The sequence below is a fragment of the Leucoraja erinacea genome, chromosome 1 (assembly GCF_028641065.1).
Source record: "Leucoraja erinacea ecotype New England chromosome 1, Leri_hhj_1, whole genome shotgun sequence".
Taxonomy (NCBI): domain Eukaryota; kingdom Metazoa; phylum Chordata; class Chondrichthyes; order Rajiformes; family Rajidae; genus Leucoraja; species Leucoraja erinaceus.
Genome location: NC_073377.1, coordinates 139,936,751 through 139,953,433, shown reverse-complemented (window position 1 = coordinate 139,953,433; position 16,683 = coordinate 139,936,751). Strand labels below are relative to the sequence as shown.

Here is a 16,683-nt window from a genome sequence, read left to right as displayed (position 1 = left end):
CGAAGTACAGTGAAAAGCTTTTGTTGCATGCTAACCAGGCAACGTAAAGACAATACATGATTACAATCGGATCTTCCACAGTGTACAGATAGACGATAGTAAATAACGTTCCGTGCAAGCTAAAGCCAGTGAAGTCTGAGGTTCTGTTCATGCTCACTGCAAGATGTAGCTCAGATTATCATTTATATTTTTTGTTCCTGATTGGTGATAATTGATCCTCCCGTCTTTGTAATGTAGAATTGTGCACAGGTCAGACAAATAAGACAGGTCAGACAAGTAGGTAAAGTTTCACATAAGTAGCAAATAAAATACACTTGAAACCATTCAGTCACAAAAGACTGTAGATATCATAATTAAATAATTTTAAGTAATGTTCTTCGGTGTAATACTTTAAATACCAACATGAATGGACCTTGCTGCTGGGCAAAGTCTAATTGGCAGCCTTGTAATCGATCACCAGGTCATAAGTGATAGTAGAATTGGGCCATTCGGCCCATCAAGTCTACTCCACCATTAAGAACAATTAATGTTCTTGGTTCAGGTATCTAGTAATGTTTAGTCCAATAAATGTAATACCCTGTACATTTCCTATTTAAAAAAGTATGTTTACTTTTGCAATCATTACAAATTAGATGCTGGAATTCATTATTTTTTGAAGTCATTAGGTCATTATTAAGCCATTTGAATTAATGTTCTTTGTCATCAGATATCTAGTATTGTTTAGTTTAATAAATGTAATACTTTGTACATCTGGTTAAAAAAGTGTTTACTTTAGCTTCGCATTACAAATGATGCAAATTTTGCTAAACGTTTGGTTTGATGGAAGTCTAGATAGTGCAAAATTCAAGCATTTCATGTCATTTCTTGCTTAACCTAGTTCAGTTATGCCTAATTTAAATAAAGGAGAGGGGTGGGTGGCGAGCGAGGAGCAAACCAAGGAGAAGAGAACATGGTCTCTCTTGAAAGCCAGAGGGGTTGGGGACGAGAACATGTGGCAAGTCTGAAGAATGGTCTCGACCCAAAACGTTATCCATTCCTTCTCTCCGGAGATGCTGCCTGACCCGCTGAGTTACCCCAGCTTTATGTGTCTATCTTCGAATTTAACCAGCATCCGCAGTTCTTTCCAACACAAGATGTGACAGGTGTTGGCTTTTCAGATTCTTTTAGTGAGAGGTATGGAAAGAAATGTTGTTGAAGGTGAAAATGCATTCCACCAGGTGGAGGAGAGGGTTGGTTGAGGGGAACTGGTTGTGTCTCTGTCTTGGGAAGAAATGGGGGGTCCTGAGGCAAACCCGGCGGGGATTTGAAGTACAGAAGGGCTGGACGTCCATTGAAAACATGAGGCAGTGGAGGCACAGGATTTGGAAGTTGTTGAACAGGTGAGTGAGGTGTCTCAGATATAGGTGGGAAGGGACTAGATAAGGGGGTCAAGATCAAGTCCAGGTATGAGGAGGCTAAAGCAGGCAGATACCATGAGCCTACCCGGACAGCATTGTGTGTGATTTTTGGGTAGAAAATAGAAACTGGCTGTATGAGGTTTGGGAATTATCAGGTTGGAAGCTGTGGAGGGGGGGTTGCTGGAAATGATGAGACGTGATGGGTTGCGAGACGGTGGCCTGGTGCTCATTGGTAACATCATGGTCAATGACTTGGTATGAGGAGAACTGTCACCAAGCCTCAGTAACATGGAGGTCAGTCCACCAGACTATAATGGCAGCTCCCTTGTCTGCAGGCTTGAAGACATGGTTGATATTGCTGATGAGTGATTGAGCACTGTGCATTCAGAGGGGATGAGAATTGGAGTGGATGAGGGCAATGAAGAAGTCTAGAAGTGTAACTTTAACTCTAAATTTTGCTCATTAGTTTAGTTTAGAGATACAGCGCGGAAACAGACCCTTCAGCCCACGGAGCCCGCACCGACCAGCGATCCCCGCACATTAACTCAAGCCTACACTCACTTGGGACAATTTACACTTATACCAAGTATACAAACCCAAGCCAATTACTCTACAGACCTGTGCATCTTTGGAATGTGGGAGGAAATCAAAGATCTCAGAGAAAACACACGCAGTAAAAAATTGTTTTTAATTTACTTTTGTGCTCCCGATAGGGTTCCATCACTGTTGGTGACAAAACTGTCCCTCAGCCACATATTTTGCAACTTTCTGCAGAAAAACTATCAAAAGACGGTGCTTTCCTGATGGATTGTTGTTCTGTAAGTAGTTTGTTTTCAATCTGCTAAACCCGATTGTAATTCTTGTGCCTTTGGCATATAAGAAATGAGGAGGCCATTATTCTTTAAACATTGAGTCTACATTTTTTATAATATTTGTTGATAAAATGCAGCTGATCTCGTATCTGTTTATCAGTGAGAATCACCCCTGCCAGTTGGGGTGGGAGATTGCAACCTTCACGTGGTCTGCCCTGTTTCAACAAATGCAATCAACCTGACGTGCACAATCAAATAAGATCAAATAGAACAAGTTGTCCTACAACTTTGGGCTGTGTATGCCATATGCAAGAAGAAGAAGACCCCTGCCAATCATCGGGCCAAGATTTTCTCATTTTCTTTCACCAGTGGCTCTGAAGCCTGGTTATAATGTTTTAGATATTTGTGGCCTATTTTTCTTGCAGGTTCAGTATTTTACTAAAGAGGTTGCAACTTTGCTCCGCATGGGAATCTGACTGTAGGTTCATTCTGATGATCTTTGTCCCATGAAGGTTTGCCAAAACGTCTTTAACTGAATCTGTGCAAAGAATTTAAAATAGAGTATTAGCATTAGCAAGAAATTACAACCACTTTGTTTTTTAAGGAAATAATCCTTTTATAATGCAAGATAGACAGTGCGAACGATGTTGCCATTTGGGACCACATTTATCCCAGTGAGAAATTGATTCAGTGTCTGTCCAACAATGAACACCCAGTGTTGATTAGACTTTTCCACTTTTATCCTCTCATCCCCGAAAAATAAACACCGTATTAGTTTAGTTTAGACGAGATTCAGCATGAAAACAGGCCCTTCGCTCCCCTGAGTCTGCACCAACCAGCGATCCCCGCACATTAACACTACCCTACACACACTAGGGACAATTTTTTTAACATTTATACCAAGCCAATTAACGTACAAACCTGTACGTCTTTGGAGTGTGGGAGGAAACCGAAGATCTCGGAGAAATCCAACGCAGGTCATGGGGAAAACAACAGGCAGCACCCGTGGTCAGGATCGAACCGGGGTCTCTGGCCCTGTAAGGCAGCATCTCTATGGCTACGCCACCATGCTGCCCATTAGCCTCCTTGATTATCTGCTGCACCTGAATGCTAACTGATTGCGTTTCATGTACGAGGGCTCACAAATTCCACTGTGTTGCATCTTTCTACAATCTTTTGTCATTTAAGATTTTTTTTTAAATCATTCTTTCAAAAGGAACAACACAATTTCAAACATTCTCCATTTTCCAACTTCCTGCCCACTCATGATACATGGTAATATTACATGTGTAAACCTTCCGTCTCCTCCTCACAGCTATCCTTCCCTTCCACAAACATAGTTATTGGGAATTCACTTAATCCTTCTAAATTATTGATAAATATTTATACAGCTGTGAGCCCAGCACTGATCCCCGCGGCTTACAAGTTGCCAATCCTGTCATGAATCACGTTAACTCCTTTTGATCACATTATGATTTTTCAAATATTCTGCTATTACTTCAATGATATAAATAATTTTCCAGTCATAGCAATTAAGCTAACCAGCTTTTTTTCTGCCTCCCATTCTTTTTGAATAAGAATGTCAAACTGATAGTTTTCCAATTCTTTGGTAACTCTCCAGAATCTAATGATTTTTGAAAGGTTAAATCAAATGTATCCACATTCATTGTAGCAACTCTTTGTATGATTATTTTGTTGAAAATCATGAGACCTAGGGTATTTATCATCCTTTAACCCCATCAGTATGTTTAATGCCAATTAATATCTTTTCCTCCCAATTTATTTTGAGTTAGGGGAATGTTTGTACCTTCTACCATAAAATATATGCCTAATTGTTCTGCCTAATTCTTCTGAAAATATATGCCTAATTCTTCTGCTTAATTCTTCTGTCCAGATAACGACTTCTCAATGATTTCATCAACATCACCACACTTCCACTAACTTCCCCGCTGCCCGCAAATTCACTTGGACTATCTCCGACACCTCTCTCTCCCCTTTCTCGATCTCTCTGTCTCCATCATGGGGAACGTCTAGGCCTTCGACCGATATCTATATTACTAAAAGTCTGATCTTGACAGCATTTGCCCACTGTGCTGCGATTTCCGAGATAACGCCGCCACCTACGGCCATCATTTTTGGCCACCTCGCTCAGAGCCCCCCTCCGCCTTTCAGGACCGGAGGATTTTTTCCATCGATGAAAAATCACAGAGATATTAATGGTTTTTTTTTAATTGCCGTTCTCTCTGCTGGGGGGAGGGACTATAAAGCCCAGAAGTGGCGTGCCTCACTCACTCTCTGCAAGATGGAGGAAGCCTGACGGTCATGTCTCTCTGAGCTGTGAATAACACTGACCACCTGTCTACTCAACTGTGGGTGCCCTTAATGTGGTTCTCAAATGCTTGCAGAAAGTGTCTATTATTTCAAAAATGGTTGCAAAAAGTGTCTATTGGTTCTAAAAGGCTTGCAAAAAGTGTATTGATTCTAAAATGCTTACAAAAAGTGTCTCTATTAGGTCTAAAATGCTTACAAAAAGTGACTCTATTGGTTTTAAAATGCTTGCAAAAAGTGTCTCTATTGGTTTTAAAATGCTTGCAAATGTGTCTCTATTGGTTTTAAAATGCTTGCAAAAAGTGTCCCTATTGGTTCTAACATGCTTGCAAAAAGTTTCTATTGGTTCTAACGCTTGCAAAAAGTGTCTATTGGTTATAAAATGCTTGCAAAAAGTGTCTATTGGCTGTTGTTGTGGTGGTAACTGCTTTGAATAGCTGCACTGCAAAAAAAATGGCTGTTGTTGGTGGTGGTAACTGCTTTTATATGGCTGCACTGGGAAAAAAATATCCGTTGTTGGTGGTGGTAACCGCTTTTAAATAGCTGCACTGGAAAAAATGGCTGCTGTTGGTGGTGGTGGTATCTGCTTTGAAAGGCTGCATTGCAAAAAAAATGGCTGTTGTTGTTGGAGGGAACTGCTTTGAAAGGCTGCACTGCAAAAACAAATTGGCTGTTGTGGTGGTGGTAACTGTTTTGAAAGGCTGCCCTGCAAAAAATGGCTGTTGGTGGTGGTAACTGTTTTGAAAGGCTGTACTGCAAAAAAATGGCTGTTGTTGGTGGTGGTAACTGTTTTGAAAGGCTGCCCTGCAAAAAAAAATGGCTGTTGGTGATGGTAACTGCTTTTTAAAAGTTGCACTGCAAAAAAAAAAAATGGCTGGTGTTGGTGGTGGTAACTGCTTTAAAAGGGTCTATTGGTTCTAAAATACTTGCAAAAAAGTGTCCATTGGTTGTAAAAAGCTTTCAAAAAGTGTCTATTGGTTCTAAAATGCTTGCAAAAAGTGTCTATTGGTTCTAAAATGCTTGCAAAAAGTGTCTATTCGTTCTAAAATGCTTGTAAAAAGTGTCTTGGTTCTGAAATGTTTGCAAAAAGTGTCTATTGGTTGTAAAATGCTTGCAAAAAAGTGTCTATTTTTGTAAAATGCTTGCAAAAAAGTGTCTATTGGTTCTAAAATGCTTGCAAAAAGTGTCTATTGGCTGTTGTTGTGGTGGTAACTGATTTGAAAGGCTGCACTGCAAAATAAAGGCTGTTGTTTGTGGTGGTAACTGCTTTTAAATGGCTGCACTGGGAAAAAAATATCCGTTGTTGGTGGTGGTAACCGCTTTTAAATAGCTGCACTGGAAAAAATGGCTGTTGTTGGTGGTGGTATCTGCTTTGAAAGGCTGCATTGCAAAAAAAATGGCTGTTGTTGGTGGAGGTAATTGCTTTGAAAGGCTGCACTGCAAAAAAAATGGCTGTTGTTGGTGGTGGTAACTGCTTTGAAAGGCTGCTGCACTGCAAAAAAAATGGCTATTGTTGGTGGTGGTAACTGCTTTGAAAGGCTGCTGCACTGCAAAAAAAATGGCTATTGTTGGTGGTGGTAACTGCTTTGAAAGGCTGAACGGCAAAAAAAAAAAATGATTGGTTGGTGGAAACTTGACAACTTCCTGTTTGCACGAATATTGATTTTAGATAAAATGCTACCGCTTACAGCTGTGATCAGGTGCAGAGGATTCTTCCCATCAATTAAAAATAAAAGTGGTGTTAGTGTTAAAAAATGTTTTTGAGAATCTCTCTACTGTCAATCATGCCATGAAGGCCATGCCCCTTCTAATTGGAGGGGGAGGGATTATAAAACCCGTAAGTGTGGGTGTGGCTCAATCTCTGCAAGATGGGGGAGAGAGAGGTCACGACTGAGCTGTGAATGAACTGAACACATTGAATGTCCACTGAACTGTGAGTGTGGTGTTTTGTGTGGTTTTATAGTGGTTTTACGATGGTTTCACCCTGATTGAAATGGTATGAAATTGCATTTGAATGTGGTTGTCTTGCACCCTGCTAGAAATTGCATGAAACTGCACTAGCATTTGGTGGCCTTTCACCCTGCTTGAATTGACATGAAATTGTACTTGAATTTGGTGGCCTTGCACCCTGCTTGAAGTGGCATGAAAGTGCACTTGAATTTGGTGGCCTTGCACCCTGCTTGAAATGGTAGGAAACAGCACTTGAGTTTGGTAGCCCTGCACACTGCTTGAAGTGGTATGAAACTGCACTTGAATTCGGTGGCCTTGCAGCCTGCTTGAAGTGGTCGGAAACTGTACTTGCATTTGGTGACTTTGCACCCTGCTTGAAGTGGTCGGAAACTGTACTGGAATTTGGTGGCCTTGCACCCTGCCTGAAGTGGAATTTCAAAGAATGGCCGTGAGTCAACTGTTAGTCCACCAGCCATTAGTGAGCTGCCAGCACATCGGGCTTGAATGGCTGAGCTGCCACCTCAAGAATCCATTTGGCCCACAATGTCCATACTAACCAGTCCCTTCAGCCCACAGTACACATACTGCATCGGGGGACCAGCCCTCCCGTGTGAACATGGGACCCAAGAACATGGGACCCAACGAATCCCAGTTACCTTCACTACATTTCTTTCCAGCCTGCCCCTTGCAAAGACGTCATCTCTTACTCACAATTTCTCCGTCTCCGCCATAGCTGCTCCCAAGCTGAGGTTTTCCACTTTCGGATATCCAAGTAAACGTGGTTACCCCCCCTGGTGTTTTGAGTGGATCCCTCACACATATTGCCTCAGTGTCCCGCAGTTCTGATCTCACTCCCCCACCCAGTGGAGTTTGCACGTTCTCCCTGTGACCACGTGGGTTTTCTCTAAGTGCTCCAGTATCCTCCCACATTCCAAAGACGTGCAGGTTTTTAGGTTAACTGGCCTCTGTAAAATTGGCCCTAGTGTGTAATGTACAGGTGATCGTTGGTCGGGCCGAAGGGTCTGTTTTCACGCTGTTTCTCGAAACTAAACTAAACCTTAGCCTGGCGAATCTTCAAACCCATGCCTGCACTGTCAAGCCCCAAAATAATTTTGTAAACTTCACAGACATATCTTATTTTACTAGGCTCTGCAGAGGAGAGGCCAAGTCTGCTTATTCTGTGTTTGTACAATAAACCTGAGTCCAATGAATCAACATGGTAAACCTTTGCTTCATTTGTTTTTATTGTAAATATGCCTTGCCTTAGATAGGGAGACGCAAAGAAAGATCTCTGACCACTAACACCCTTCAATTTAATTGCAATTGACCCAAAACATCACCCATTCCTTTTCTCCAGAGATGCTGCCTGTCCCGCAGAGTTACTCCAGCTTTTTGTGTCTCTTTAATTTAATCCAGCATCTGCAGTTCCTTCCTACACATGCTTTAAAAATAAATTGGCTTTTCTACTTTTCCACTAATGTTAATGTCCTACGATTTCTGCACACCCTATTCCATCTGCCACGTCTTTACCCACTTACTTAACATGACACGTAATTCAACTAATGCTTGCTGCCGCTTCCTCTCAGCCCAGTGTGTCATCTTGCTTTGTATCATTGGTATACTTGGACATATTATCCTTGACCCTCTCCTACTGGAGCCGCAGCACTTAGCTGGTCACAGCTTCCCAACCCAAAAATTACCCATTGATTCTGTCCCTCGATAATATGTTACCTTCAGTGCTCTACACTCTCATAAACTTTTTGCAAAAATCAATGTAATCAATTATTACAAGAATAATATATACAAAAAAAAACAAGACCAAACAAACCTACCACCATAATACAAAATCACCCAATTATCTAAATAAATATTCTTAAATGTCAAATACACTCTTAAACAACTATAACAATAGACAATAGGTGCAGGCGTGGGCCATTCGGCCCTTTGGGCCAGCACCGCCATTCAATGTGATCATGTCTGATCATCCCCAATCAGTACCCCCCGTTCCTGCCTTCTGCCCATATCACCTGACTCCGCTATCTTTAAGAGCCCTATCTAGTTCTCTCTTGAGAGTATCCAGAGAACCGGCCTCCACTGCCCTCTAAGGCAGAGAATTCAACAGACTTTGGAAAGTCCAAATATACCACATCAACTGGTTCGGCCTTATTTATTCTGCTCGTGACAAAAAAGCAGCTTTTATCAAACAATGAATTCCCCTTCATAACTCTTAGTTTAGTTTGGAAACAGGCCCTTCGGCCCACCAAGTCTGCACCGACCAGCGATCCCCGCACATTAACACTATCGTACACACACTAGGGACAATTTACATTTATACCGTCAATTAACCTACAAACCTGTACGTATTTGGAGTGTGGGAGGAAACCAAAGATCGCGGAGAAAGCCCACTCTGTACAGACCGCACCTGTAGTCGGGTTCGAACCGGGTCTCTGCCGTAACTCTACTGCTGCACCACCGTGCCATCCCAAAGTCTATGTTGACTCTGCCCAATCGTATTATGTTTTCTAATCGGCCTGCTGCCACTCTAAATAATAGTTTCCAGTATTTTCCCTTTGTGCAAGGGTATTCTAAATGCACAAGGCTACATTTTTGATTTATTCGCATATGATATAAATTCATATTTTTATGCACATCTCCCCTTACCAGTTAATAGTTTTGAATATCTTTTTAGGTTATGTACCTCTGGATCGGCAAAAATTGCAGCAGCAGCTTTATTAATAACGTACTTGGATTTTCTAACTATGCTTCTATTCCACAAAATCTGGTAAGTTTATAAATCAAAAGATGCTGATGAAAATGTGTTAGTTTAATTGCTAAGTGTTTGAATGGTTCTAAAATGTAATGTCTGTTGGGTTTAAAATGGATCTTGCTTCAGTTGGATAAAATGTTGTTATCACCATCTTGCACAGTCTTTCACTTGGAGTAGGGGAAATCAAGAACCGGAGAATGTGAGTTCAAGGTGACAGGATTTAATACAAACCTGAGGTGCAACTTTTTCACCCGGGAGGTGGTGGGTATATGGACCGAGCTGCCAGATGAGGTAGTTGAGGCAGATACTATAACAATATGAAGGGAGGTGCCGTGGTAGTCTGGCGCACTGATCTCTACCGGACTGAGGCCAGGCACCAACTCTCAGACACCTCCTCCTACTTATCCTTGGACCATGACCCCACAGACGAGCACCAGGCCATTATCTCAAACACTTTCACTGGCTTCATCACTTCCGACTCCCTGCCCTCCCAAGCCTCCAACTTTATCGTTCCCCAGTCCCGCACGGCCCGATTTTACCTTCTCCCCAAAATCCACTGTCCTGGCCGACCGATTGTTTCTGCATGTTCGTGCCCCACCAAACTTATTTACACATACCTCGACTCCATCCTATCTCTCCCCCCCCCCCCCCACCCCCCGGTTAAATCCCTCCCTTCTTATGTCCGAGACACCTCACACCTCTTCGTCTCCTCCATGACTTCCATTTTCCAGGCTCACATTCCCTCATCTGCACCATGGATGTTCAGTCACTCTACACCTCCATCTCCCATCAAGAGGGTCTTAAAGTCCTCCGTTTCTTCCTTAACCGCAGAACCAGCCAATTCACGTCTACCAATACTCTCCTCCGCCTAGCGGAGCTGGTCCTTACCCTCAACAACTTTTCCTTTGACTCCTCCTATTTCCTCCAAATCCAAGGTGTAGCCATGGGCCCAAGCTGTGCCTGCCTCTTTGTCGGGTACGTCGAACAATCCTTGTTCGAGGTGTACTGTGGCCCTTATCCCCGAACTCTACGTTGACGACTGCATTGGTGCTACCTCCTGCACCCATGCAGAACTCACTGATTTCACCATTTCACCACTAACTTCCATCCGGCACTCAAATACACCTGGACCACTTCCGACATCTCCCTACTGTTTCTGGACCTCATTATCTCCATCGCAGGTAACAGACTACTGACCGACATCTACTACAAATCCACTGACTCCCTTGGCTATCTAGACTACACTTCTTCCCACCCTGCTTCCTGTAAGGACTCTATCCTCTACTCCCAATTCCTCCATCTACGCCGCATCAACTCCCAGGATGAGGTGTTCAAACCACCTCATTCTTTAGGGTACGGGGATTCCCCTCTTCGAATATAGATGAGGTTCTCACCAGGGTCTCTTCTATATCCCGTAGCTCCGCTCACATTCCTCAACCCCCCCACTCGTAACAAGGACGAGTGATGAAGCCAGAGGACCCCCCTTGTCCTCATCGTCCACCCTACCAGCCTTCACCTACAATAGATAATCCTCCGACATTTTCGCCACCTCCAACGCGATCCCACCACTTGCCACGCCTTCCCATCTCCTCCGCTTTTGGCTTTCCGCAGAGAACGTTCGCTCCGTAACTCCCTGGTCAATTCGTCCCTTCCCACCCAAACCGTGGTACTTTCCTTTGCAACCGCAAAAAATGCTACACTTGTCGCTTTACCTCCCCCCTTGACTCCATCCAAGAACCCAAGCAGTCTTTCCAGGTGAGGCAGAGGTTCAACTGCACCTCCTCCAACCTCGTCTATTGCATCCGCTGCTCTAGGTGTCAGCTCCTCTACATCGGTGAGACCAAGCGCAGGCTTGGCGATCGCTTCACCCAACACTTCCGTACAGTTCGCATTAACCAACCTGATCTCCCGGTGGCTCAGCACTTCAACTTCCCCTCCCATTCCGAATCCAACCTTTCTGTCCTGGGCTTCCTCCATGGCCAGAGTGAGTCCCACCGCAAATTGGAGGAACAGCACCTCATATTTTGCTTGAGTAGTTTACATCCCAGCGGTATGAACGTTGACTTATCCAATTTCAGGTAGTCCTTGCTTTCTCCCTCCTTCCCCTCCCCTTCCCAGCTCTCCCACAGCCCACTGTCTCTGCCTCTTCCTTCCTTCTTCCCGCCCCCACAACCCCCACATCAGTCTGAAGAAGCATCGCAACGCAAAACGTCACCTATCCCTTCGCTCCATAGATGCTGCCTCAACTGCTAAGTTTCTCCAGCATTTTTGTCTACCTTCTATAACAACATGAAGGATTTTGACCCGAAACGTCACCCATTCTTTCTCTCCAGAGATGCTGCCTATCCCGCTGAGTTACTCCAGCATTTTGTGTCTACTAATATTTAAAATACACCAGGACAGGAACATGGACAGGAAAGGGTGAAGCGTAAAACCTTAAATATAACATAACATTTGCATAAAGTGAATCTTGCATCAATGCATTAATGATTCTGTGAGATTGGGCCATGAAGATGGGTGGAGGGGAAGGTTAATGTTGAGGAAGCCGGCAGTCTGCAGAGGATGTGGACAGGTTGGTAGAGTGGGCAAAGAGGCGGTATATGCAATACACTGTGTGGTCGTGCACCTTGCTAGTAGGAATCAAGGCGGAGGCGAATTTCTAAAAGTGGCGAGGATTCAGAAAACTGAGATGCAAAGGGCCTTGGGAGTGCTGGTGCAGAATTCTGAAATGGCTTGCATTCATTTTGAGGGGAGCAGTATATAAAGGCAAGAATGTAATGCTGACGCCTTATAAAAAGCTGGTGAGGCCGCATTTGGAATATTGTGAGCAGTTTTGGGCCCTATATCTGAGGAAGGATGTACTGGCATTGGAGAGGGTCCAGAGAAGGTTTACAAGAATATTCCTGGGGATGATCGGATTAACATATGACAAGTGTTTGAAGGCTCTGGGCCTGTATTTGTGGAGTTTAAATGAATGGGGGGGGGAAATCTCATTAAAACCGACTGGATAGTGAAAGGATATTTCGAGTAATGGGAGAGTACAGAACCCAAGGGTACAGCCTCAGAATAAAAAGACGTACCTTTAGAATGGAGATTATGAATTAATTTTGCCAGAGGGTGGTGAATCTGTGGTATTTATTGCTACAGGCAACTTTGGAGGCCAAGACATTGGGTAATTTTAAAGCAGAGATTGGTAGGTTCTGGATTAGGACCGGCATTAAATGTTACGGGAAGAATGGGATTGAGAGGGAAAATAGATCAGCCATGATAGAATGGCAGAATAGAATTGAGTGGCCGAATGGCCTAATTCTGTTCCTATGTCTTATGGTTATGATATGGACAAAACACAGGCAAATAGGACCATCATAGATAGGGTATGCTGGTCGATATGGACGAGTTGGGCCGGAGCCTTTTTCCGTGGTGTATAACTATGATGACTCCATCTTAGTTTACTTAATGCCTAAATTCCTGCACAAATAAGCTTCTCTGCCGTTTTAATGTTAATGACCTCGTGTACCTCGTTATTATCGGGTCAGGATTTCCAGTCACCAGCGAGGCATCTATGCTGACCAGTGAATACAATTCCACACAATAGCGGCTGCATGAAAAATGGGCTGGATTTCTCTCAAGGCAAGGCCAAGCATATCAACAGAAAATGGTGCATGAGAGATCAAAACTTAACTTCACAACCTTGTTCTTTGTTTAGCCTGAACTGTCAAAGCAGTAAAATACTATTTATAAATGTTTCAGGTTTTCCCTCTGTTCAGGGTTGCGTAAGGAAATAAAAATCTTAAGTAATTTCCTAATAGCACATGATGAGAAAGTAAGTTCAAGCCGCGAGGCTAGTTTGCTTCTGGATCCCACATGCACTTGGTTGCAGCAAACACTTGTTACCTGATTGCAACTCCAGTAAGTGACGGAACACTCTCAACATAAAAGTCGATGAGGTTTGGGATTTGGAGGGATGAGAAGTACCTGGATGGAGTACCAATGAGGCAAAAGATGTTCCCATTTCAATTATCCGTTGCGGGATGCTCCTGGCTGCAGTGAGGTGTTACAGGCGAGAAAATGAAGTACGTAGCAGGAAGAATTACCTAAGGGTTGCAGGGGTGGCCAGTAGCAGAAGTATGGCATTATACTCTTGAATTTACTGTATGAATGTTTTAGAATGCCTGTGTGAACATTTTTCTTGATTTTCTTAATCCCATCTTGTCTAGGAGGGAACCATATAGGAGAGAATCCAAGTAGATTAATGTTGGAACTCAGAATTAGCATCCCCACAAGAGCTGGAGTCTTTTAATCAATCGAAGCAATTGATCACATTTGATCACTTACATTAAAAATACATTGTAAGAGATAAAATTAATGTTTTAAGTCAAGGATTTTTGTTTTTCATGTTGTCTGTTAATTTTTTTTTTGGCACCTTGCTGTCCTCAAATGGCAGCTTAATGTCGTACATTGTAAAGCTGCAAAGTATCACGGATTAATTTTTTTACTCTTGTTTCTCTGATTCCTACCTTGATTGGTTACTGCTTTGGTGGAAAAGTATCAACTTCCAGAATTGGATACAGCATTGTCTCAAAGAGTTACCAGTTTTGTCTCCTGGCTTCGCGATAGTAGACCATTTCTATCCATTCTTTACGTTGTGAAGTGAGTATAAGACATTATGTTGACTTGGTGGTAAAAAATATTCAAATAAAGCTGTAAATACTTACACTTGTGTTGCGAAGAAAAGAGCACTTAGATACCGGGCGGCTACGGTGGCGCAGCGGTAGAGTTGCTGCCTTATAGCGAATGCAGCGCCGGAGACCTGGGTTCAATCCAGACTACAGGTGCTGTCTGTACGGAGTTTGTACATTCTCCCAGTGAACTGTGTCGGTTTTCTCCCGAGATCTTCGGTTTCCTCCCACACTCCAAAGACGTAGAGGTTTGTAAGTTAATTGGCTTGGTAAATGTAAACATTTTCCCTAGTGGGTGCAGGATAATGTTAATGTGCGAGGATCGCTGTTCGGCTCGGACCCGGTGGGCCGAAGGGCCTGTTTTCGCGCTGTATCTCTAAACTAAAATTTGGCTTAGTTAAAAATCGTCAATTTTCCCGAGTGTACAGAATGATCGCTGGCCAGCGCCAATTCAATAGATAATAGGTGCAGGAGTAGGCCATTTGGTCCTTCGAGCCAGCACCACCATTCAATGTGATCATGGCTGATCATCCACAATCAGTACCCCGCTCCTGCCTTCTCCCCCATTTCCCCAGACTGCGCTATCTTTAAGAGCCCTGTCCAGCTCTCTCTTGAAAGTATCCTTGAGAGAACCAGCCTCCACCGCCCTCTGAGGCAGAGAATTCTTCAGACTTACAACTCTCTGTGTGAAAAAGTGTTTCCTCATCTCCATTCTAAATGGCCTACCCCTTATTCTTAAACTGCGGCCCCTGGTTCTGGACTCCCCAACATCGGGAACATGTTTCCTATCTCTAGCGTGTCCAAACCCTTAATAATCTTAGATGTTTCAATAAGATCCCCTCTCATCCTTCTAAATTCCAGATTATACAAGCCAAGCCGCTCCATTCTCTCAGCCTATGACAGTCCCGCCATCACGGGAATTAACCTTGTGAACCTGCGCTGTACTCCCTCAATACCAACAATGTCCTTCCTCAAATTTGGAGACCAAAACTGCAGGTATGGTCTCACAAGGGCCCTGTACAATAGCAGAAGGACCTCTTTGCTCCTATACTCAACTCCTCTTGTTATGAAGGCCAACATGCCATTCGCTTTCTTCACTGCCAGCTGTACCTGCATGCTTACTTTCATTGACTGATGAACAATGACCCAAAGATCCCGTTGTACTTCACCTTTTTTCAACTTGACACCATTTAGATAATAATCTGCCTTCCTGTTTTTGCTACCAAAGTGGATCACATTAATCCACCTTAAACTGCATCTGCCATGCATCTGCCCACTCACCCAACCTGTCCAAGTCGCCCTACATTCTCATAGCATCCTCCTCACAGTTCACACTGCCACCCAGCTTTGTGTCATCTGCAAATTTGCTAATGTTACTTGTAATCCCTTCATCTAAATTATTAATATATATATATTGTAAATAGCTGCGATCCCAGCACTGAGCCTTGCAGTACCCCACTAGTCACTGCCTGCCATTCTGAAAGGGACCCGTTAATCCCTACTCTTTGTTTCCAGTCTGCCAACCAATTTTTTTTATCCATGTCAGCACTCTACCCCCAATACCATGTGCCCTAATTTTGCACACTAATCTCCTATGCGGGACCTTCTCAAATGCTTTCTGAAAGTCCAGGTACACTACATCCACTGGCTCTCCCTTGTCCATTTACCTAGTTACAGCCTCAAAAACATTCCAGAAGATTAGTCAAACATGATTTATATCGTAAATCCATGCTGACTCGGATCGATCCTGTTACTCAATCTAAATGTGCCGCTATTTCATCTTTTATAATTGACTCCAGCATCTTCCCCACCACCGATGTGAGGCTAACTGGTGGGCCGAATGGCTTATTTCCACGCTGTATCTCTAAACTAAACTAGCTGCAACAGCATCCAGAATGACCTTATTGTTTTTGCAGTTCATCTTCTGGCTGAATCTGAAATTTCAAGGTTTAGGTACCCTCCCTAAAGTGCTATTAGCCCAGTTCAGTTTTACTTTTAATCTCAAATGGGTGAAACATAAATCCTTAAATATAACATAAAATTTGCATGAAGTAAATTTATCTTTACCCAGACATTCATTACTCTGTGAGATTAGGCCATGTTTCTTGGTGTAAGTGAAGATCTCTGGCTCTGGTGCTGGCTCAAGCAAGCCAACAAACATAGAAACATAGAAAATAGGTGCAGGAGGCCAGCACCGCCATTCATTGTGGTCATGGCTGATCGTCCCCAATCAATAACCCATGCCTGCCTTCTCCCCATATCCCTTGATTCCACTATCCTCTAGAGCTCTATCTAACTCTCTCTTAAATCCATCCAGTGACTTGGCCTCCACTGCCCTCTGTGGCAGGGAATTCCACAAATTCACAACTCTCTGGGTGAAAACGTTTTTTCTCACCTCAGTCTTAAATGACCTCCCCTTTATTCTGAAACTGTGGCCCCTGGTTCTGGACTCGTCCAACATTGTGAACATTTTTCCTGCATCTAGCTTGTCCAGTCCTTTTATAATTTTATATGTTTCTATAATATCCCACCCCCCTCCTCATTCTTCTAAACTCCAGTGAATACAACCCTAGTCTTTTCAATCTTTCCTCATATGATAGTCCCGCCATCCAAGGGATCAATCTTGTGAACCTACGCTGCACTGCCTCAATCACAAGGATGTCCTTCCTCAAATTAGGAGACCAAAACTGTACACAATACTCTAGATGTGGTCTTACCAGAGCCCTATACAACTGCAGAAGAACCTCTTT

At 43.3% G+C, this 16,683-nt stretch overlaps 1 protein-coding gene across 3 annotated transcripts in view; it reads left to right on the top strand.

The window, feature by feature from the left end:
- LOC129702686 (protein transport protein Sec24B-like) overlaps positions 1–16,683 on the top strand; it is a 145,907-nt gene that overhangs the window by 125,790 nt on the left and 3,434 nt on the right. For all 3 annotated transcript variants that reach the window (XM_055644600.1, XM_055644591.1, XM_055644610.1), the window contains exons 22-24: positions 2,111–2,215; positions 9,177–9,269; positions 13,801–13,904. In XM_055644600.1, coding sequence (XP_055500575.1) covers positions 2,111–2,215; positions 9,177–9,269; positions 13,801–13,904 — 302 coding nt within the window. The remainder of the gene's footprint in view (positions 1–2,110; positions 2,216–9,176; positions 9,270–13,800; positions 13,905–16,683) is intronic.